Genomic DNA, 23081 nt, shown 5'->3' on the forward strand with positions numbered 1-23081 from the left:
TGTAAGGAGACCTTAAGACTCAGGGCTGTTGAATAAATCTTCAAAATGAACAGGTCATTTGCCTGACTCTTCTTACCATTTAAAAATAATAGTATTCTGACAGGTGTTTTTAACCCAGTCCTTCCTGGATAGGTCCTGGTGACAACCAGCCTGATCTAGTAATAAATATTTGGGTATAGATACAATGAAAACACTGCAAGAGAACTAGGAAAATATCCATCTTATATGATCATAAAACAGGGCTTACAGTGGTGGGATAGCAGCTGGCCCTCTGTTCTAGGGGAGAGAAGAGCTTCACATCCTTTCTCCTCTTGCTGTCCAATCAGGGAATGTGGCAATGTAATTCTCTGGCTGCTCTGAGCCCAGTTTTTCTGTTAAACTCCACCAGAAAGGATGCTGCTTTCTCAAGAGGGCAGAGATGGAGAACACAGTCTTTATTCCCTGCTGGCTCTGAAGAAGGTATGATTTTGCACCAGGGAAGTGCATTAGGCACTTTTTTCCTCAAATGCATGGTCAGTGGTTTTCTTGCATTCATATACTTGGGTTGAGAGAGCACCTTTTCAGAAAAACTGCTGGCCCACTGCAGCATACTACCATCCCTGTCAGTTGGCCACTAACTTCGCACCATCAGATGGCCTGTAATACCAGAAACAAAATGTTCCTCCTCTTAAAACACAGGAGGGGAAATAATTTTTATCCTAGGTGCCTTTAAGTTATCAGCTCCTAAGGAAGCATGAAGGTGCTGATAATACTGGAGATTTTTTTTTTGGTTAAATGACAAATGTGGCTTCAACTCTTCATCTTTTGCTTTTGGGATCTCAGACTGCCTACTGGCTGAGGTGGCCTTTTTCATTAAGAGAATCGTCACAAGCAGGGAGAACTGATGCAGTTGCCAAGTCACTCTCCTTTTAAGAGTCATGGCAATCAGTTGAAGTCCCCAGTGACTGGGAAAAGAGAAACATCACATCCATGGCAGCAGGGTTGGACTAGGTGATCTTTAAAAGTTCCTTCCAACCCAAACTATTCTGTCATTCTAACAATAAGAAGTTCAAAGTACATTCCTTTACAGGGTGCTCATTGTTATTATTTTAAATTTCCAGCATCTACATGACTTTATTTTTGCTTATATGCCAAGCTGGAATAAACTTTCCTATTCTAGCCCACAGAACTAAAATCCAATTCCAGGAGGAAAAAACATCCAGCCTGAAAGCAAGTGTAGTCCTAATGTCTTGTGGCCTGGAAGTCTCGATCACAAGCCATTCTTCGACCACACTGTTACACGTGTTACAGGATTTCTCTGACTCAGTGTAATCCTAAACAAAGCCGATGGATCCAAGTGGACTCGGAGAACTGATCACTGCAGACCGTTGTCATTTACGTGTTCTGAGCTGCTGAGGCCTCATTGCTACCCTTATGTACACAAGTCTGACCACAGGAGGGAAGAACAGATGTATTGTCCAATATGTAAGGCAGGCATCCGTAAAACAGTGACAACTTAGGTGCCCATGCGTAGTTTGTGTTTATAATATTACTATAGGATGCCTTGTGTTTTCCATTTCTAATGATAAATAAAGAGGTGATTTGTCTGAAACCCATTTTGTGGAGAGGCCACAGTCATTCCTGACATGTGGATGGCTTAAATAACGTAAATTAAGAGAGTGAGCTTCTTTCCCAGAACCTCAAAATGCTTTGTTGAGTTATGGTAGCAGAAGGTAAGGAGAGAAGAACGGATTTAGACTGACACTTTAAAAAGCTGCAAGACTGCGTAAAGTAATGAGCAGAATTGCTGTTACATTTTAAAATTACTTTTTTTGGTACCGTTGGTAGCATAGGATGGTGGTGGTTCAGTACAGCCACTCTTCAGGACTCAGTGACCTGTTTGGCCATTTAAAGGAGTGGTGCAGCTAAGGACATGAACTTGAGATGAGGACAAAGCTCTTCTTTTGTAACTGTTAAATCACTTAACCAAAATATCACAGAAAAAATGAAGGGGGTACATTCTAGTGAAAACTGAGTAAGAGAGAGAAATGTCTGTATTATCTTTGAAACAAAAGTATTCCCTCTTGGAAATCTCCTGTTTCCCCCAGCCAGTTCTTTTTCTACCTCTTTCATAAGGTATATTTCCCACTTCCAGTGGCCGGAGTATTGCCTGCTCCAGAACCTTTGCAGTAGCTGTTTTAGATACTGCAAAGTTAGGTGGTTGTGGCGATCCTGCCTTTGATGGGATATTATCCATTTGTTCAGCCACAGTTGTTATAAATAAAATCTTGGTCCATAGTAAGCACATTCATTTGGCAGAGAAATGAAGAAAGTGGAACTGAGTTTTTTTATCCCAATCACATGGCCATGCTGGTTCTGAATAGATTGTGCATCTAAAATACTTTGAGCAGGCAGTCAGCTTCAGTAAAACCTTCCAGCTCTGCATCTTTGAAGACAGCTAGTGAGGAGCAAAGTGTTTTGGTGTTTTTTAAGCCTATCCACCAATTATTTTTACATAGATTCTTGGAGAGGGTCGTGAGTTTTGTAGGTGCTGCCAGTAGCTTCACCGGTCCCAAACCAACAAGATCTAATGAAGTATGTAGTGTGCCCCTAATGTACTGGCACAATCCATCCTGTATCCTCCTTCAGCTAATGTCACTGTGTGGACCCAATCATCAAGTCAGTTTATCATTTTTAATGAGTTTTGTATTCATTACACATCCATGTACAAGAGTTGCAATATATATTAATTTCTCTTTAGATGTTTTAATTGTAAGTGGTTGTTGGAGTGGCTTGAGCCAGGTAGGATCTTCTGCTTTGTTTGCAGCTGTTGGACCCAACTTGATGGCAGTTTTTGTAGGTGCTTTTGGAGACTTCTTGGAACAATAAATCTGGTGATAGCAGATCTGTAAAGAGGCAGAGAGTTGTAAGTAGGAACTGTTTTGTAGGTTATTCTTTTGCTTGTTTGTCAAGCCCAAGCGTGAGCCTGAGTGTGTCAGGCTCTAGGTAGGCACACTTAAAGGTTCAGATTTAGGCATGCTCGGAGCTGTCTGACTGTACAAATCAAAACTTGTGGGTAATTTGGCCATCATCTTTGGCGTGTCAAACTACATCTCTGTGTGTAGAAATCTCAGGGTTTGATGTGGGTAGACCTAGGAATTGGAAGGGGAGACATGGAGTTTGCTTTTGCATTGTGTCCAGTTATACACAAAGAAAGTGTGGTTCTTCCTAAAACTTTGCATAGGACCTAATGTGCAGATGAAGCACTGTGGGAAATATGCTGTTACAGCATTCCTGTAACCTTTTTAATGTATATTTTTAATAAACCTTCTTATTAGTATGATTTAAGTAGGATACCAAACGCCCGCTCTAGTGGCTGGTATTTTGGTAAGGGTGTTTTTCATTTCTTGGGACAATTTAAGCAGATGAGTGGCATGTCAGGACTACCTGACTGCTAAATCACATTGAATTGCAGCTAACTCTTCATGAGAGAGCAGGCTAGTGGCTGGCCTGTACGATCCTTGAGTGTTGCGATGCCCAGTAACATGAAAAATGCTGAGCTCTGAAATTAGGCAGGATTCGAATAACCTCAATTGTCAATCTCTATTCAAGAGCTTCCTCCGCTCCCCCCCCCCCCCCTACTCTCAAGCAATTGCTGACATTGGTAGATTTTCAGGATTTAATGGGAATGGAGAGCATCCATTGTATTTTTCAGGCCTTACTGAGGAGTGATAGACTGACAAAATGGCAGAGGTGTTAGCCATTGCATGCATCATTTTAAGATTACAACATTACATAAAACTTTATCTGCTTCCCAAGTTATCTCAGTCTAGTTATTAAAAAAAAAATCCCCAAACATTCTATCACTCTCAATTTATTTTAGAAGGGTGAAAACATGTTTGCTGGGGTAGGGGAAGAGAAAAGTGGCTAAAAACCCCTACGCTTGTCCAGCCAGCTACAATTTTTGTGTATATTGTTTGCTCTGAAGAGGATACGGGGCAGGTCTCTGGTGTTACGAGTTTCTGTCATGCTAAAGTGGAGGCAGAGGATTTCATCATCCGTGGTAAGCAATATCTTTATGGTGACCACAGCCTGTAGCAGGAGTGTTTTTTTTGTTTGAGGAATTCTCAAAATAGGTCAGCCTGTTACAGATCTGGGATGCAGTGACCTTTAGTGGACCGGAAGATAGGTATCATCTGTTGGCTTGGGTCTGTAAAGATATTAAAAGAACGTACTTGTGGCTGGATATGTGTTTTGTTTGTGTGCCTACTAATGTTACAGTAAACAGCAAAAGCTCTTGTTTCTTTGATGTACTTGTAGGAGAGTTCTCATGGATATTGATGGGAGTACTTGTGATTAAAGCTGAGCATGCCTATAATTCCTTGTAGGGTTCAGGTTTCAGATTAATAGCAAGAGAAAGGAAAGAAAAAATGTATTTTTGTGTCGCACATTATATGGCATTGTTTTATGTAGATATTTCAGTACAAACCTTAGTATTAGCCATCTTTTCTAGATGTCTGATCTGTGTGGATTTCCTACAGCAAAGAACAGAGGTTGTAGTAATACCTACTTCTTACACCGCACTTATCATCAGTAGGTGTGAGAGTGCTTTATGGAAAAGAGAGATTTCCCCTGTTCTAGAATTGAGAGAACTGACAGGGAAAGGGATGTGATTTGCTTTAGGTCACCCCAAAAACTTCTGGGAGAAAGTAAGAATGCAGCCTGGAAATACAGCTTTCCTGCACCTGCTCAGCCCAGCTCTACGTTCATTAGGCTTTCTGAAGAACAAAGTGCTTGTAGAAAGGATTGCAGTAATTGGTAGGCAAATTCAGGGGCAAATGTAGTAACTAAGAAAATACTCCACATGACTTTTCTGTAACTGTCCATCGCCACTTTCATTTGTATTACAGCAAAGGCTTGGAAGCCTCTCCTGGCATTAGAGTTTACCTGCAAAGCAGTTGTGAACCTCTCAAGTGAGGTGGAGAAGCGTCTTCTCTTGGTAGGTGACATAGCGAAAACAAAATGAGCGGCGTAAGGGAGGGAAGGGGATGCGCTGAGATTATTTGGTATGTCTCAGCTCCCTGCCCTGTCAGCTACACGTTTTGTGATTAGCTTGGAGTAAAGCTGCCCCAAACGTGCAGGTATGGGTGAGTAGTCCTCCTAATGTTTTTTAGTGGAACATGATAAGCTCTCAGTTTTAAGAAGTGTAAGATTCAGCAACGTCTTTGTATGAAATAAGTGTTTAAGCAGAGTGTCAGTAGTTACTGTTCAAATGCTTAGCCATGCAGAGACTTTTATTCTGGAGGCTTTATTGTTCTGCAGGGAAGCCAGGGGACATGGTTCGTAGTCCACAGGGACCTGGCAGAGTTCAACTCTGTGATAGCTTTGGAGTTTACGTGGGCGTTAAGTCAAAAAAAGTGGTGGAGGGTTACGATTTAATCTTAAGAAGTAGTCATGCATCCTAGGTTCGAGCAGTTAGTATACCTTGATTGTTTGAAACTAGTCTTTGTGTACTGGTAAGCAATAAATTCGGGCTCTAACAAAGAGGTAGCCCTGGAGGATGAAGGGGAACTGGCCCAAGGCCAGCGATTTCAGGCCAGGAAAGAGACTGAGCTAACCTGGTTTAAGACGATGTATGGGGACTACAGAGGAGAACTCCAGCCAACTGAATAGAGAAGTGGGCGGGTTTGCAGAACCCCGAGACCACTGAAGATCCCCCCACTCTGGACATCTGGGCATGTGTGAGGAGAAGGGTGAATAGTATAATTAGAATTGGGGAATCTCATTATTATGTATGTTTTTTCAAGGAAATTTATGGAATATGTATACATGCACTGCATAAAAAGAGCTACCTGAGAGAAGGAAGCCCTGCACGTTAGGTGGAATGATCCCCCGTGCATCCAGCACTGCAATAAAGCATGTCTGCTTCTTAATGCTGCATCGGTGTTAAGGAGTTTCATATTCCCGATTTCGGTGACAGCCCCGCATTGGGTTAGTACCATTTCTAGCTCTACTCAGGGTTATTTTCTCCAGCCTGTGCTCAGACACAGATGGGTACTGTAGCAATAATATTGTTTGATCCCATGGAAAATTAAGATCTGCGAATTGCTGATGGCTCCCTACCATGGCTCATTCTCCTGAGTGCTCATCTAAAACTGGACTTTACACCAAAGTAATTGACAGTCGCTTGTTAAAATGCCTTTCTTCTACCACCATGGACAAATGCACTTTCAAAAATTATTTTAGCACATTAAAGCCTGAAATAAATTTTTGGGACTTCTTGTGGCGCTCTTTGCTTTGCTCATATACTTATTAGCCACATAAAAGTAGCTTTTTGGTTAAAGAATAGCTGTGATGAGGCTGCAGATACGTGGGATTGTTTGCTTACCCACCAGAAGTGTCACAAGGCTCTCTGTAATTTACTCCACAGTAGTTCCTGGAAACTTAACCCCAAACTCTTACTTCTAATGTTTTTTTTAAGGGGAAACTTTTATAAAGTAAAAAGTGGAGCCCATCATGTCTTCCTCTTGATTTTTTTCCAGGTGCCCAAAGCAGGCTCAGTTCTTTCTTGGGTAGTTTCAGCCTTAGCAGTGTAGGTACATCCAAATGTAATTTGGCTCTCAGAGTTTCAAACAAAATGAGCCTGACTGAGGATGACTTCTCTATGCATTTCTGGGACTTCATCTTGAAAGTGTTATTTGCCTTTGTTTTTCCTCTTCAGATTAGCAACCAAATCTGAACCACAAAAGGTGACTACAGGCAGAAAACAGGACAAAATGGTGATTCATGCCCATGCGCTATGTAACAGTACTTCTGATTCAGACCTCCACAGGGTGGAATAGGTCATGTATTAAAACCAGATCTTCAAATTCTTCCAGTACCTCTCCTGGTTTTATATTACTTCTGTGAAATGTTTTTGCTGCAAGTGTGGAGTTGCAGGTTGTGGAGAGCAGCCTTACTGTGGCAGCAGTTGGGACTGCTGTGCACTCTGGAGTTAGCAGAATTAGGTTGCAGAAGTGTGTTTTAATAGAACTTTTTCTTTCTGCTCAGGTATTAATCCTGGAGACAGCATATCTGTTACAAGTGCTGTCATTTATTATTAACCATCCACTGTATAGAGTAAAGGTGCTTGTTTGGCAGCTGTAACACAGACAGCATCTGGCCATATCTCAATATAACTACATCAACTTCAGCTTTGGCAGCCAGCTGGAAAACCAGAATTTAATCAGAAAGCCTGCATATAAATGTAAAATGATGCAAGCGTATTGTTCAAATGGCATTTAAAAGCCAGGAAGAAAAGCCTGCTCTGGCTGTTTCCAAGGTACAGTGGTGCCAGTCAGGATGAGAGACTGTTTTTTGCCGGCAGACCTCTGCGAGAGTCGGTGCCCTGAGGTTATAAGCTGCTTACCAGAGCCTGCGTGCCTGCCCAGAGACAGTGGCCTGGGTCATGGTAGCCAGAGAGATGGGTGTGAGAGATGGAAAGGTGCTGGAGGGGGTTGATTCCTAAGACCATAACAAACAGCTCTCAAGGAAAATGTACATTGTTGCTTTACAGCTTGTAGGTGCTGTTGTTTTCCTCTGAAATGTGAAGACTGTAAATGGTCTTGGCAGGTTTTTGAGAAAAAAATTCTGACTCTCATTGCGTGTTCAATTAATGTTTTAAAGAGAAGTAACAATGAGTGTTGGGGGTTGCCTTCCTGACTGTCTCTTTCTTGCAGAAGGACTTTACTTTTATGTCTAGGTAGCAGCAAAGGCAGAACAAAAACACAAACTCTCGTTCCAGCCTGTTAGCATTTGAACAATTATTTTCTTTGCCTTCATTTCTGGTTTTCCTTTTTCTTCAAGTTCTGCCTTGAGTTAGGATGTGTTGGGTCTACTTCCCGAAGGTACTTCTTCAGCACATACAGAGGTTTAAATGCCTAAGTGGTTTCCTTCAGAACAATGGATGTCAATGCCTTTGAGTAGGCTGCTAAATTGGAGCATTTGTGCAGTTCTTCCCTTTTAAAAAAACAGCACTAACAAAAGCCACACTGTTCAGCTTGTGCTTTCTCTGCTCCAGGCAGATGTGTCTTGCTAAGAGCAGACAATGAGAGTAAGATTTGATGGCACAGGCTGTAGTAGGTACCGACACCCCGAGTCCAGCATCTGCTGGGTCCCTGGGTATTTGAAATCTGGGATGTAGGGCTGGAAGGAACCTCATGTTTTCAGCTTGTGATTTTACAGTGACTGCTGCTGCCTGTCCAGTGTTGCCCTACAAACTTCTGTTGAGGAAGATACTGCAGCCCTCATCTCAGGGCTTTCCTGCCATAACAGAGAAAACATTTTCTGTGATGTCTAATCCACAAGTCTGGTCAAAGGGAACTCTGGAAAACTTCCTCAGTCCAGCCTGGCTTGTTTTAGGGGAAAATATCAGGCTGAATCCAACAGCATGAAAGGGCCAAGGCTGTGCAGCTCCATGGCCCCTGCTCCAGCCAGTATTGAGGCTGAAAACTTATTCCCAGTTAGCCACGCACACAGAGCCCACATGTATATGCACGTGTAGGTGGCCAGGCACACAGATCACAGACAAGAGCGCTCTCAGAAACACAGACAGCACCAGCAGCCTCATCCTGCTTCCCTTTCTGGCTGAGGAGAATGAAGGTCTGCTAATGAGAAGATATCTTTATCTATACGTACATATGTACAAGGTGGATCCCTGCAACAGGCAGGCTCAGACACTCAGCCTGTCCAGTAGCTCCCACTGAGTCCCAGTCTCCCCAGTTGCTGGCACCTGGCTATATGAGTCCCCTCTTTACTCTTCAGGAAGAGTAGTGGGAGGTGTCTGCCACGTCGGTGGGGATTATGTTGATATTTCTAAGCAGTGGGGCGGCAATGACAACATCTGTCAGCACTCAGGTTTGGTAGAGTTATAGATGTAATGTAAGCAAAGATCTGACAAGTATAGAAGGGTGTGCTGGAGAGCGTGAAAATTGCTGAAAAATTACTGTGGGAATGAAATGGTTCAACTGTTGAGTATGCAAAAGCAAACTAACCTTGACAGCAGCAGTTTCAGATTAAGTATTTGCCTGCAAGGTTTGTGCTACTCGTAAGTGTAGCAGTAAAATGGTAGTCACTTGAAGTAGCACACTTAACTTAAAAAGACCAGGCTGGGAGTGCTTCAGGAAAGTCTCCCATCAGTGTTATGCTGTTGCAGGTGACATTAATTGCAAAATATTTTGATTTTTTATTTGATACCTGTGGGAATGTTGCAGGTTGTCGTAAAGTTTTACTGAATCTTTATATGTTTTGTGTTTGTTTGTGAAACAAGTTAACTATAGGAGCATCCTGATCTTAAGAAGCTAGCCTCTAGGCTAGTATTATGTTAACGCTTTATTAACCAATGATGTATGGGTTGCTGTGTTGCTTGTCTCTTAAGCTGTGGTATTTAGAAGTCCCTAGTCTCTGGACCATGTTAACCTTGGTCTTTAATCCTAGACCATAACCAGAGCATCTAGGTTCTGTTGTGTATAGGATGAATTGTTGGACAGCTTGGCAAGGCAGATATCTAGTTGTCCACCTTGGCAACAAAACTTACTTTTTAGCTGTCCTGAAGTGAACTGCCTTCATTATAATGCTAAAGAACACACCCACAGGTCAGGCAGACTCTTGCCCAGGTGAAGACACTTCCTCTGCGTAAGCGTAGTAACCAAAGAGGATGGCACAGCAGATATTATAATTATTTGCAAATTACTGACCAATCATTGTAACTGGGAGTGTGCTACCTTGTAATTTTTGTGTATAAATGTAACGGTGAAATCGATACGTGTGCTTGGTATGTGGAGATTCCACTGAGCACCCAGCGCTGCAATGAAGTGCCTGCTTATCTACTTTGTGTAGATGGGTTTTTCGTTCCCTGGCTAACAGGAGCGAGGCTTTGAAAACTGCAGGGAGAATGCACAAGGCTTACTAAAATTCTCTATATATCATGAGAAGGTACCCATCTTAATCCTGTAATGTCTATAGGTATGCTGTGAAAAATTTTCTTGAAGGGGAGGTAATTCTTCAGTTCTGCCTTTTACTTGCCCCTGCACTGGCTTTGCACGGCCTCAGCGATGTTGCACAAAACAAAGGTTAGCGTCAGTGGTTTTGAGATGTAGGGGCTGAAGTCCCACTGTGATTGCACTGGGGAGGAACACATTCACGGGGTGACTGATCCCTTTGCACGTACACCATTGCTTGTTTTTCTGTTAAATATTCCTGGTTTACTGCTAAGTTTTGCAAACATACTTGGGTATGTAGCACCTTTTTCTGCTACGGGGGAGCCTAGATATAGCCAACGGAGGAAATAAGCAGCAGAAGCACAGAAAACTCAACAGAGGGCAGAGGGGTGACGGACAATGATACATCAGTGTAGGATAAATGATCGTTTTCAGCTAGATGCCTTTCTTGGCTCTGCCTCTGTGTCATGCAGGGCTTGTCTCTCTGAATGAGAGGAGCCACTTGTGCTGGCTGTCAGTGGGGAAAAGCTCTGGCACCCATCGGCAGCCGCTGTGCCCCCCGCCCTCGTGCAAAGGGGACCCTTGGTGGGGCTGGCAGGGCTGCCTGTGGCCCTGCTACTGGGTGGTGGGCGGCACTCCTCAGTCGCAGTCTGTGAGCACGAAGGACATCCCTTTCTAATCTCACCAGTCCCTTTGATTTCGTACAGCTGGTTAGGAAAGGGTAGCGAAAGGGAGCTTTTGGACAGTGACTGATGTACTGCTGTATCACTTGCTGTACAATTTTTCCAGTATGACAGGAGCCAAAGTTCAGCACCCTTGAAAATGCCCCTGAAATCTTTTTGTCAAAGCTTTAACCAAGGTCACCAATTTTAAGAAAAAGGCATGGAAGACAGGCATGGCAGTTTATGGTTTGGGCTTCCGCCTTTGTCGTTTTTGTACTTGAAAGATAACTGTAGCTGTTATCGTCATGTAAAGGTTTTAAATAAGGAATAAAATTTCATCTATTCATCCAGACTCTCAGATGAGTATTCTCTGTTCTGCTCTTACCTGGTTCATGACAGTTCCTAAAAACATCTGATTTAATTTTCTCCCTGAGCAGCTGCGGGCTTTGTTGTGTGAGCAAAATGAGGGTCATAAAAAGCTGCATCAGGGATGCAGACATAGCGATTTTTCTCTTGGCTACGTGCATAAGCAAAGGTTCTGTAACGTACATTTAGTAGCTCGCTCTCTGTGCGGATGCCGTATTAGCCTGCAAAACCTTGACCTGGGCTGAATGGCTGGTTGCTATAGCAGCAGGTTGCATAGTAACAGGTTTTGTTCTTAGGTTGAAATCATCTTGCCGTTCTTAAATGTGATTTCGGAGAGGTTAGAAGTTCTTCCTCAGATGAAACTAGGAAAGTTTTTTCAAAGGAGAGGCAAAAATGTTGATGTTCAGCAACCTGAGCATCTGCTGAGATATGTTCTTTGTTCACGGCAGTGGAAGAAGGTAGTCGGCTCCCCCACCTTCCCTGCTTCCTTGGAGCAGAGGTCAGCAGCAAACCAGGGGAAAAAAAAAAAGAAAAGCAGTTCTTAGAAACGAGATGACTGTTCAGGGGAATCTGCTGTGTGACTCCCACTCCTAATCCCATGAAAGGCATAGGCAAATATTAACAGTTTAGCACCCTGGTAACCTTGAACATTTCTAAACTTAAAGTAAGCTGCTCTCCACCTGACTGCTTCTAAACCTCTGCTAACCTGGTCCTGAGTCACACTGGAGCCCTTTATGAATCTGAATTTTAAAGAATTACAACCGTACACTTCAGAGGAGCAGTGTTATGGCTTTTTGATGGCTCTGTTTGGTAAGGTCCTATGGGATACTGCCCTGTGGGGCAGAGGGGCTGAGGTTCACCTACAGGGATGACCTCCCCAGAGCACAGGCACCCCACTGCAGGCAGAGCCAAGCGTGGCAGAAAGCCGGCGTGGATCGGCAGGGGTGTCCTCACTGAGCTGAACCACAAAAGGGAAGTGTACGAGCTGGGAGGGACTGACGGTCCAGGAGGCACACAGAGAAACAGTGACTAAGCTTGCAGGGACAGAGCTGGGAAAGTCAAAGCTCAGCTGGATCTGAAACAAGCCATAGGTACATTGGCCACAAAAAAAAAAAAAAAAAAAAGGCTGAGAAAATATGAGCCTGCTGCTCAGTGGGGCTGGGGTGAGGGAAATTAGAGGTACTTGATGCCTTTTTTTGCTGCAGCTTTCAGTAGTAAGGTCTGTCTTCAGACCTCCCGGGTTTCCGAGTCTGCAGAGTCTGTGGGACGGTAGCATTATCCGCAGTAGAGGAAGAAAGTGATCCAGCTCTGGAGCTAACTGAACGTACAGCAGCCCCTGGCACCAGACAAGGTACACCCAAGGGTGCTGAGGGACTTGGCTGATGTCACTGTGAAGCCACTCGGTGATCAGTGGATGTTCCTGGTGACTGCAAAAGGGCAAGTATTGCACTCATCTTCCGTACTGTCTAATGTCTTTATTAACCACCTGGATAACAGGATGGAGTGCAGCTTCAGCAAGTCTGTGGATGAAATCAAACTAGGGGCAGTGGTCTGTACAGCAGAGGGGCCTGGGCAGGCTGGAGAAACAGCAGGCTTGAACATCATGAAGTTCAGCAAAGGCAAACAGAGTCCCTTGTCCAGGGTGGAATAACCCTGTGCACCAGTACACGTTGGAGACTGCCTGGCTGGAATGTCAGAAAGTGCCCTGCAGATGCTGGTGGACAAGCTGAACCTCAGGCCACAGCGTGTTCTGACAAAGATGGCCAACTGTGCCCCGGACTGTGTGACCAAGAGTGTAGCCAACAGGACCTGGCTACACCCGCAGTGCTGTGTCCAGTTTTGTGTGCCCAGGTGCGAGGAATAAATTAAATGTAGGAGCGAGTCTGGTGGAGAACCACAAAGGTGGTCAGGGGACTGGAGCAGATGAATGAGGAGAGACTTAGAGGACTGTGTTTGTCCGACCTCCAGAAAAGAGGATAAAGTGGGGTGTTATTGCTGCCTACAGCTTTCTGATGGGAGGATGTAGAGGAGCTGGAGCCACGCTCTTTTGGGAGATGTGCAGTGACACAGCAAAAGGCAATGCAGGAAACTCTGAGTAGATACTAAGAAGAAGCTCTTGCTGTGAGGGTGGTCAAACGATGCAGCAGGGGTCTTGGGAGGCTGCTGGACTCCCATCCATGGGGACAGTCAGGGCTTGGCATGGCCCTGGTGTGACTGAGTGGGGTTTGGATTGGGTGACATCCAGGGGCTCCTTCCAGCCAAGATCATTCTGCAAGTCTCAGTCTCTTTTTCTCTTTGGCCATAGAGAAAAGCAAGTGTAATCGAGAGCCCAGAGCAGGATGCTGTGGGTGCAACTGACAGTGGATGCTGTGCTTATGTCACCTTCCTTTCCCCTCCTCTCAGCCCTAAACATCTCTCTTCCCTGGTGAGCCGCGTTGTCATGTTACACCTCAGATGTCTGGTAATGACGTGTCACCGTAATCCACCTAGAGAACTCTTCCAATATCACTTATTTCTTCTTTCGTATTAAACATGCTGTTGTGTTTTTCACCCTTGTACCCTTTTGGCATGTATAAAGTAAGCAGAGTTCAGCACTGACAGGAATATACACGTAGGCAGAAGCTTATAGAAAAACAATATCCAGACATGATAAGTGATTGGAGAGGGGCTTTCTTTGATTATTATTCTTAAAATTTCTGCCAGTTGATGTAACTCCTTAGCAGCTTTCAATCTCTAGCGCTGTCGGAACAGTCACTTACGGCTGTGCTGCTGCACTGTGATCCTGTCAGACAAGAGGCACAAGGAGGAGTGAAGTGGGGTCATCCATTTATCCATGTAAGTCCCAGAAGGATTTGGAGGGCTGCAGCCAAGTCATGGAAGCGATCAAAGAGTTCGCTCAGGTGAAGGGAGTTGGCAGCAGCAGGAAGAAGAACACTGAAACGGAAGAAACAGAGTTTGAAGGGGTGCTGCCGTAGGATGGAAGGAACAAAAAATGCAGAGGGGATGACTTTGCTTGGTTTTAGGCCGTTTCTCCTGTAAATCTTAAAATTACAAAGTGTTACTAGTCCTCAGAGTGGTGGAATCGTGCAGGTTTGAAAGGTTACACCAGTTACCCAGTGCTTTCCCAAATCAATGGCAAATCCCAAACCCAACAGGATTTATTACTCGTGGCCCAGCAGCCTGGCCAGCGAGGGCAATACCGACTTGTCCTCCGTATGATGCAGTTGTGGCAGGAGCGTGCTTGGGAGATGTGAATCTTGAGGACATGCTCCTTGTCATTAGAGAGGTGGCAGAGCTTTCTTCGTGCATGGAAATGTCAAGCAAGCACCTTGACTGAATTACCAGATAGTTGGTTGGACCTTGCCGTTTGTAGGATGTGTCAGTGGTAACACGGGGGAAGAAAAGATGCTCTTTGCTTCCTGCCCCAAAGCATTCCGGCTATGCTGCCGTGCACTGGGAATGGCCGTGGGGCAGCCCGGCAGTGCTGCAGGTGCTCAGGAAGTCAGGGGGGGTTTATATAAAGCTCTGCTGGGTTTGCAGAACCTTTTGGCTCCTTTCCAGCATGGAAGCGGCGATATAAATAGAAGAATGTCTCACTTTTGAAGCCTGCCTTCTATTTGTGGAAAGGAAGAACTTTGTGCTGGAGGTGTGATAGAATAGCTGTTAAATACAAGTCTCAAGACCGCTCCTGTGACAGGTTGAACAGCTTGATCACCTTTCAGTGGGATGCGAGTGAGCTCAGTAGGCTGTAGCATCACATCTCTGTTAGCTGTTGGCTGACTTCTGATTAAGGTTTGGCTGTATGAAAGCAGAGTTCAAGAGTAATCCACCCTCTCACTCCCCTCCCAGCTGCTCCTCTGAAGAAGCAAGAAATGTTGCTTTTTTTTTTTTTTCCCTTTTGTCAGGTTAACAAAATGTTTGGGACGGTGGTGGTTGGAGTTGGAATTGCTGGCTTAGCGCGAATCCGAGACTTGATGAATCCGATGCCTTCCAGCCCTTCTGAGCACTTGAAACTCTTTGGATTTGTATCCAGGTTAGAAATGGAATCTCAGCATGTTTAGTATGTATGTTGTAATTTTTCTTGTGTCTGGTGCACATGCCTTCCCATGTGGAGGACTATGATTTGAGGGCGGCAGGGGATGAATATCTGAAGTCTAATGTTTCTCTTATCATTAAGGCTGTCTGAAAAAGGAAAGTTTATGCAAATATGCCTGTCATTCTGAGTGGCAGCTAGGAAATGAGAACAGAGAGCTTTGCAAGAGGGAACAAATAGGTTACCATAGTGAGATACCTTGCAGAAATGACTAAAATAAAAGCTATGAGTCGTTCTCGCTGTAGGATCTGTGCGATTAAAAAAAAAAAAAAAAGCAATTGTGTCTGAAATTTTCTGTAGGTTTAGGATGGTACAGACAATAATTACACTCATGAGCTGATGTCTACATGGCATTTGCAGAAATGTTTAAAAAACACAGGGAGTTTTACATTGTTCTAAAAAAGTTTTTTTTACAAAAACACGTTATAAAGCTCATAACACTGCAACTTCATCATAAAATTCTAATTTTCTTTTTTTAAATAGGTGCTGAACCTGTAGTTGTCTTTAAAGAAAATCCCATAATTTGGTACATACAGTAAGGTTGCTTCTTAGAGAGCAAGAGTTTTTCTCTTGGAGTTGAAGCAGTGGAAACGTAACGTATACCTCTCTCTGAGCATTCCTGCTAGACTGTCTGCTCCATAACGGCAGGGCATAAAGGTTTTAAATAGTTAGGCAGTACATCCATGGATCTCAGACTGTGTGAATGTATTTTTCCAGCTATATTTAAATCATGCAGTCAGGGTAGTTTGAGACTGAAAGGACCCATTAGGTCATCCAGTTTATCTCCCTGCCAAATACACTCTTAGTTCCCTGACGCCTTTGCTAGCGCTACAGCCGGCCTTGAACAACACTGAAAATGGGGGTTCCACTACTTCTGTTGAGAAACAGTGCTGTCGAAATGCACAGTTCACAGACAGCTTGCTCGGGTATGTTGCCATCCTCTCTGCATTCCAGTCACATGCAAACATTACCTGTCTTGGCTTTCAAGTCCTGCTTGTGGCCTATCGTCATACCCTCTGTCACCTATCTTAACCCTCTCAAGGTGTCTCCTCCAGTCTTTACTAATGCAAAGGGCTTTTGGGGGGACTGTGCGTGTTTCATTTGCAGGTGGAGATGTGCTCGGGGTGGTGGCCAAGAGAGCCTGCTGCTTAGCACTACATGGGCTGTGTGTTGCAAGCTGTGAGCCGTCACAACCAAGCATCTGCTTTGTCCCTCCTCTGCTTGTTGGTACTTGTAGTTGCACGTGGCCCTGACAACCTGAGTGCTTTTGCCTGTGTTGCCCACCATGCTGGGGAGAAGTTTTCCCACAGGAGCACTGTCCTCCTTCAACTCACTCTTTTAAAGACTCGTATGTAATGATGCTTATTAAAAAACAAAACGCCAAAACAAAAAACCCCACCAAAATCAAAAGCACTTTACACTTCAATAGCAGGGCAGTTTCTGTCCTGATACCCCTGCCTACACACTGGCCCATCTGTTTTGTTCTTTTGTGTGCTCCATTTCTGTCTGTAAGTGCTCATGCCCCTCCTGGATAACAAGCTGCCTTTGTTCTAGCTTTGTTGAGCTCAGTGAGACAGTGGTCCATGAGAACAATTTCTGAGTGCTGCTGTACACCATGCAGTTGGGCAGAAAGGACTATGATAGTTATGCTCTGGTTGTATTTATGCTAAATACACAGGAGAAGTTTCGGCAATATTAATGAGGCCAAGCAGATTAGCCTGGAAGATGCTCTAAGAAGCAAAGAGATCCATGCAGCCTTCATCAGCACAGAGAACAGAAGCCATGAAGAAAACATCAGGTATTTTGAGATGTTTTTTTTTCCCTTTTTCCCTGCCTTTCCCCTGTAATTTAGAAGCATAGAAGACCTGTTGTAAAGCTGTTGCAGGAGAAGATGCAGACACTGGAGAATAGATTGCCAGACTAGAAACCTGAAGTGAATGATGGCAAATTCCCTAAAGCACCCAATAAGCCCTGGAAGAGAGTAGGTTTTAAGATGAACTAATTTCCCAAGTAATTCCAATTGCATGCCTCTAGGCCTGTGTTTGATGGACAGGCAGCTTTTAAAACAGGATTTAAAGCCTTTCCTCTCAGATTATTTAGAGGAAGGGCACTCCAGTGCCCCACTGCAGCCATTCAGGTGTCTGGAAGTTAGAAATTACAGTGCCCAATGCTGCAGCGTTTTAGCGACTTGCTGTAGGTGAGTGAAGGAATTCTGTGGAAAACGGAGAATTAAAACCCTGGTGTTTAAATATGTGATATAGCACAACACCATCCTTGCTAGAAAACTTGCCGCTTATTTGTTTGCATTGTGCATTTCTCCATGTGGGGCTGACTGTGGGAATGAGAAGCAGCTTGCACAGTGGAGAGGGATGATTTTGATGATACACTTTTTAAAGACCGATCTTGTATCCTTTTCAGAATGTTTTTAGAAGCTGGGAAGCATGTCCTTGTTGAGTACCCCATGGCTTTGTCTGCCAAGGCGGCCCATGAGCTCTGGGAGATGGCTGAGCAGAAAGGTAACACGTTTGTTCTCAAGGGTGTAGATGTTATTACCTGTTGGGCAGCACCAAAAGCATCACACTCAAAGGCAGGGCTCCGGTCTACTATTAGTCATGATGCACAAGGGAGTATGGCCGTGTCAGAAATGTGTCAGTCTAGGATTTGAGAATGTGCCAATGGGGAAATAAACACACAAATGTTGACGCTAAGGGAAAGGCACGTTTGCCCTCACCAAAGCGCTGGGTTCTGCTGGTGACGCCGAGAATGCAGTTAGAGAAGGAAGCTTTGTTGCAGTGATACTAAAGCACTTAATGAGTGTAGCCATTGGACTTGTGCACTTCCCTGTCCTCTCCCTCCCTGAAAATAAAACTGGAAACAGCTCCCCTAGCTTCCAGCATTTGTGAGATGCTGGTCACACACAGCTTCTCGTGCTATGGTAGGCCAGCAAGGCATCCCTGTCTGAAAGACAGCTTGTCTCTAAGCAAAATCTCTTTATTTCTAGAAAGCATGTAGTCCCATCATCGCAGTGCCAAGGGTCAGAAGCTGGCAGTTCAGTTGAGGCTGGTGGGGATGTATGGGCTGCAAGGAAAAGGACAGTGATGGGCAGGAGCAGAGTACAAACCATTTGGACAAGCTGCACTATTTATACCACTAGTTGTTAAAAATTTCCTTTGTGACTTTTGTCCTAAAACACCGGAGGTATAGGATTTCTGCTTTGCTGTTTTCCTCTACCAACACCACTTAGTGCCTTGTTGCTTGCCAAATGGCTTCCCATTAAGCAGAATTTATGCCTCTTCTCTTGAAGCAGCAGTAGTTAGTGTCAGCAGCCTAAACTGACTCTCCTGGAAACCTTCCAGAAAAACACACATTGAATGAGGGCCACGTTCAACAAGTATCAGATAGCCTCTGTTCCCAAGTAGCCCAATTAATTGCAATGGAGGGAGGTACTCTTTAACGTATTGTTACAATCTGGGTCTGGGTATTACGCTATATTTTCCCCCTCTCCTTTGTCTTTCCTACTACCCTGGGAGGAAAAATGCAGAACAAGGAAATGTGAGGGGAAAGGGTCCAAGAATTAATCCGTCTTTTACTTTGAAGACCCAAGTTTCGGCCATAACTGGGTGTTGGGTTTCACTACAGGGTTTCTGTTAAACATGGTGGCTACCGTTCCTGCAGTCTCTCTATTTGTTGTCTCCTGAAAATCCTTAACCCAGATAGACACCTCAACTCAGGTGTTTGATTTTCTTCATGACATCATTTTGCCAGCCATGTGTGAGAACATTTCTAACTGAGTTTCCACTGGTGGCTGGTGAAGCTATTTTACTGCCTAGATGTGCCTTTGATTCACTCAGGAAGCTCCTATTTCACCTGTCCTGATGTTTGGTGTGGTTGTTTGTTTTGTTTTGATTTGTTTTTTTTAATGGCAGGTAAAATACTCCATGTGGAGCACATTGAGCTTCTGACGGAAGAGTACAAGCAGCTGAAAAAAGAGGTGGCTGGGAAAGACCTGGTGAAGGGAACATTGCATTTCACAGGTCAGTAGCTGTGAGGAAGTCGAAGTCCTTCTGGATTTGTCTGCCTGCTCCACAGGGACATCTGTCTTTCCAGGCTTCATTCAACTCTTTTAGATGAGAGTCTGTCTATAAACTGACTAAAGACACAGGTATCTGTTCTAGGTATTTCCATGACATTATAAAACTGTCTGGAAAACACCTTTGCCTTTAATGGTTGTCTTCCACGGACTGTTGCTTTGCTAATCTCTTCCTGCTGTCTGGTGGAGAGCACAAGCCCATGCCTTGTGTGGAGGAGAGGGCACTTCTTCACCCCTGTGTACTTTGGTGGTAGTGACCAATTTCTTACTCGTGTTGGTCTCAGAGAGGAGGGTGAGCTCTGAGGGAGTGTCCCAGTTTGTAGTGGGGACCTTTAGTCTTCCTTACTGGTGCCTAGCCCCAGAAGAGATTGGAGAGATTTTCAAACCATTGTTTTCTCTCTACTTTATTCCCTTATTGACTCCACGTAGACCCTTCTGTCCTCAACACATCCTGAAGGGTTTGCTGTATATGTGCTTTGTACAGCCTTCTCTGTCATAGCTCACCAGTTGATCCATTTCAAGGTTGACTATGTTTGTTGACTTTCCTACTCAGTCCATCCACTTGTGGCCTTTCTACACCGCAGCCTTTAAGCCTGCAACTCCAGTTTCTTTAGCCTTTCCTATGCAAAGGGCATTATTCTCTTTCCTGTTTCTCAATACCTTCTGTTGCTGTTGCACCAGGTAGTGTCCTCGATGAAAACAAAACAGGATTCCCAGCTTTCAGTGGAATTGCCCGACTGACCTGGCTGATTGACCTCTTTGGAGACCTCACTGTTACCTCCGCCACCAGAGAAAAGCAGAGGGATAAGAATTATTCCAGAATGACTGTTCACTTTCAGACTGCGAACAAGAAGTGAGTAATGGCGGTGGCAGCAGGTGAACCAGGCTCCTCAGGTATTGTCTGCAGGAGTTCTGCATCCTCCCTTCCTCTTGTGGAAGCAGACTGGGTGGATGCGGGCCGGAAAGCGTACAAGAGAAACAGACCTGGAAGTGCTTCCTATAGGAATGATGGTAACAGTGCCACACCAAACAGTGTCTGCTGAAGAACACGTTAAACGTAAAGGACGTTTAAAAACTCTTTTCTCATGTCTGGGCGTAGGAATGGGTTGACAAAGCGTTTTACGATGCCCTGGACTGAAAGACCCTTCTCTCGCACTCTAAAAAATTGTTCAGAGGCAGCGTATTTTTTTAGTATCAGACATACTAGCTACATGTATATTGAAAGCTAACCTTCCTTCAAGTTTTGAAAGCATATGACTGTTCGAAAAAGTTTGAAAAAGCATAATACTTAGCTTATAGCACTATCATGCTTGTGCTAGTATGTATTACTAGCTGGAAGTTAAGAGAAAATTACACATTTCAAGCAGAATTATAATAAACTATTGAAAGGCCAACACACAAAGCTTGCTCTTGATTAATGCCTAATATGCAGTCCTGAAGTTACCTTAATTTTTTTATTCCCTCCCTGAGCAGGACAACAGCCTGTTTCCCATTTCTTGTCTTTTTGTTTTTGTTGCATGGGTGTGTCAGACTTGAGTGAGAATCCAGCAGCCAGGATTACTTGTCATTTTTTCCAGTCATTGCACTATGACTTTCTTGCAGACAATTCTTTTGATGCATTTTATAATAATGAGTTTGATCTCCCTTTTATTATATGATAACAATAGCCTTGCTATCGAGTAATGTATTTTTAATGGCCTTGCTGTGAAATAGTATATTTTTAAATATTAGATGACCATGAAGTAAATCATCAGTGTTTCATATTGTGGATTGAGTACTCAACTTGGTCAAAAGCCTGGTGGTGTATTTTGCCGGAAACTCTCCGGTTTGGTCATTCTGGGACATCCCCATTCAGCTCAAGTCCTTTCAGATAGGTTGAAGTTACTCATGATGACAGTTTACTGCATTCTATAGATGCAACTTGAGAATTGTCTGACATGAAAAGGTACAGAGAAGTTACCCAAGTTCTCTATGTTTCCTAGGAGGCAGGAATGGTGATGGGACAACTTGTTCCCTTCCCTTCACTCCTTTTTTTTCCTGTTTTTCCAAATAACACGCTCTGCCTCCTGAGACAGATGACCCACTCACAGGCATATGACAAGAGGTGTACAAGAAGACTAGGGAGAGCAGGGAAAAATAAGACCCCGTGGGAAAATGTTCTGGCCTATCTTTTTAAGAAATTAGCCTTCTTTGTGGCACACATACTGCTGGAACACTTAAACAAGCAAACAAAAAAACCAAACCACCTAACAACAAAAAAGAAAAAAACCACCAAACATGAATGCTTGCTTCTTTAAGAATTTTAGATAAGTGTTTAGCTAAAAAAAGTAATAACCTTATGGACTAGCTGTTTTGGGAGTGAATACAGAGCTCATTTGAACTTGTTAGTTTCACCGTGGGTCTATTTAAACATTTTATCAGCCAGTCCTACAGAGCCCACTGCAGTTTATCCTGGGATTAGCATCTTGGCTTAGCAATGATTCCTCTCTCTTTAAATAAAAAAACATTTCCAATTCCTTTTAAAATGCAGTTGAGAGAGGACAGAACTCTGTATACAGGCTCTGTTTACCTGCTTAGCAATTTGCCAGTAACACGAGCAGCTGTAAAGATCTATACAGAGTGAGATTTGGAACTAATTCCAGCAGGTGGAACTAGCGGGTGGCTTAAGCGTTTCTCGTAGGTAGTCCTTGGCTGCTCTATATTATCTTTGCTAGGCACAGAACTGTTTCTGGATTCCTGCTGTTTTCCTGCTCTGCACCACTAACTGATACCTGCTTTTCTTAGCCCACTGCTATCGATTTGTGCGGATCAGTAAGTGTTTTGTCACCATGGGCATTTTAATGACCTTGGGGACTGTCAGCTTTATGCCTCTGGGATAATTTACGCTGGCTGGAAAGTTACATAGCGTTCCTGTGTTCTGTTCGGTGGCAGGGCCATATTTCCTGCTGACCTTCCCCCACTGACGTCAGTGGAGTTACGGTGGCAGAGAGTTTGGCCCGCTCTCCATCAGGTGAAGTTATGGCCCAGCGGTAATGGTGGCAGTGTTATGGCTCTAATTTGCAAAACCTTTATTTTGCTGAAGGATGGGGAAAGGTCTGCACCTCACCTTTCCTGAGAGCTATCCCATCCGTTTTCGAAATACATGAATACACTAACCTTGAGAAATCAGGTTAATTCAGCCTATTTGCTGCCTTGGAAAATACAGCAGGTGCAGAATGCAGGAGCCTGCATCCTGCTTGTTAAGCAGGGATTTGTGCAAAGGCTATAGTCTGTCTCTGGGTGGATTTTGGAGGTGTGTGTTAATGCCTGACACCGAGCTTTCTGTGAGATGACCTCTGCCTCTGTTGTGTTTCCAAGACAGTTGAGCTGACAGCCTCTCTGTGATAAAACATTGAGCAATCCAGGCAAAGCCAAACCTCTGTTGACAGCACAGCTGGTTTGGGACTGCAGTTCCTGTCCCAGGATTACAGAGCTTGATTTCAGTAAATGTCAAAAATGAATTTGTAGTGTGAGCTGGAGAGGTAATGATATGGGCAATGTCTCTCTTGATGTTAACTAGGGTTAGGGTCTAATTGCTTAATTCCCAGCCAAGGTAAGGTAGGCTCTTTTTGATTGCACGGTAAATAAAAAATATTGGCATTTTCAAAGTGTGAAAAGGAAGATGTTTAAAAGAAATTGAAGACACTTTCTGAACACATATTCTGGCAATAAACATTTGAAATGATTTTATTGTTTTTATTGAGATTTAAGCTTAAAAAGTTTAATAATAGCTTCACATTGAACATGCATAACAAATCATCTAATACATGCTTTCTGCAGAAGCTGCTGCATAAAATATTAAGCTGAGTGAACCCACAATTCTTTCAGGCATGAAACCACTTTAATTCTTCTGCAGGTAAAAAGTGTGTTCGCTT

The 23081-nt window shown here is 43.9% G+C and overlaps 1 protein-coding gene across 16 annotated transcripts in view; it reads left to right on the forward strand.

Moving 5' to 3' along the window:
• The window catches only part of BLVRA (biliverdin reductase A), a 56431-nt gene that overhangs the window by 12517 nt on the left and 20833 nt on the right, over positions 1 to 23081 (forward strand). For 5 of the 16 annotated variants that reach the window (XR_013927914.1, XR_013927915.1, XR_013927916.1 and 2 more), the window contains 6 exons: positions 4890 to 4978; positions 14890 to 15017; positions 16756 to 16875; positions 17496 to 17593; positions 19004 to 19111; positions 19849 to 20020. Coding sequence is in view for 13 of the 16 variants with exons in the window: in XM_080386093.1 (XP_080242219.1) it covers positions 4890 to 4978; positions 14890 to 15017; positions 16756 to 16875; positions 17496 to 17593; positions 19004 to 19111; positions 19849 to 20020 (715 nt within the window). In the remaining 3 variants the exon portion in view is untranslated. The other 11 variants (XM_080386099.1, XM_080386100.1, XM_080386105.1 and 8 more) reach the window with 8 other exon arrangements.

This window comes from Falco punctatus, assembly GCF_963210335.1.
Source record: "Falco punctatus genome assembly, chromosome: 4".
Taxonomy (NCBI): Eukaryota; Metazoa; Chordata; class Aves; order Falconiformes; family Falconidae; genus Falco; species Falco punctatus.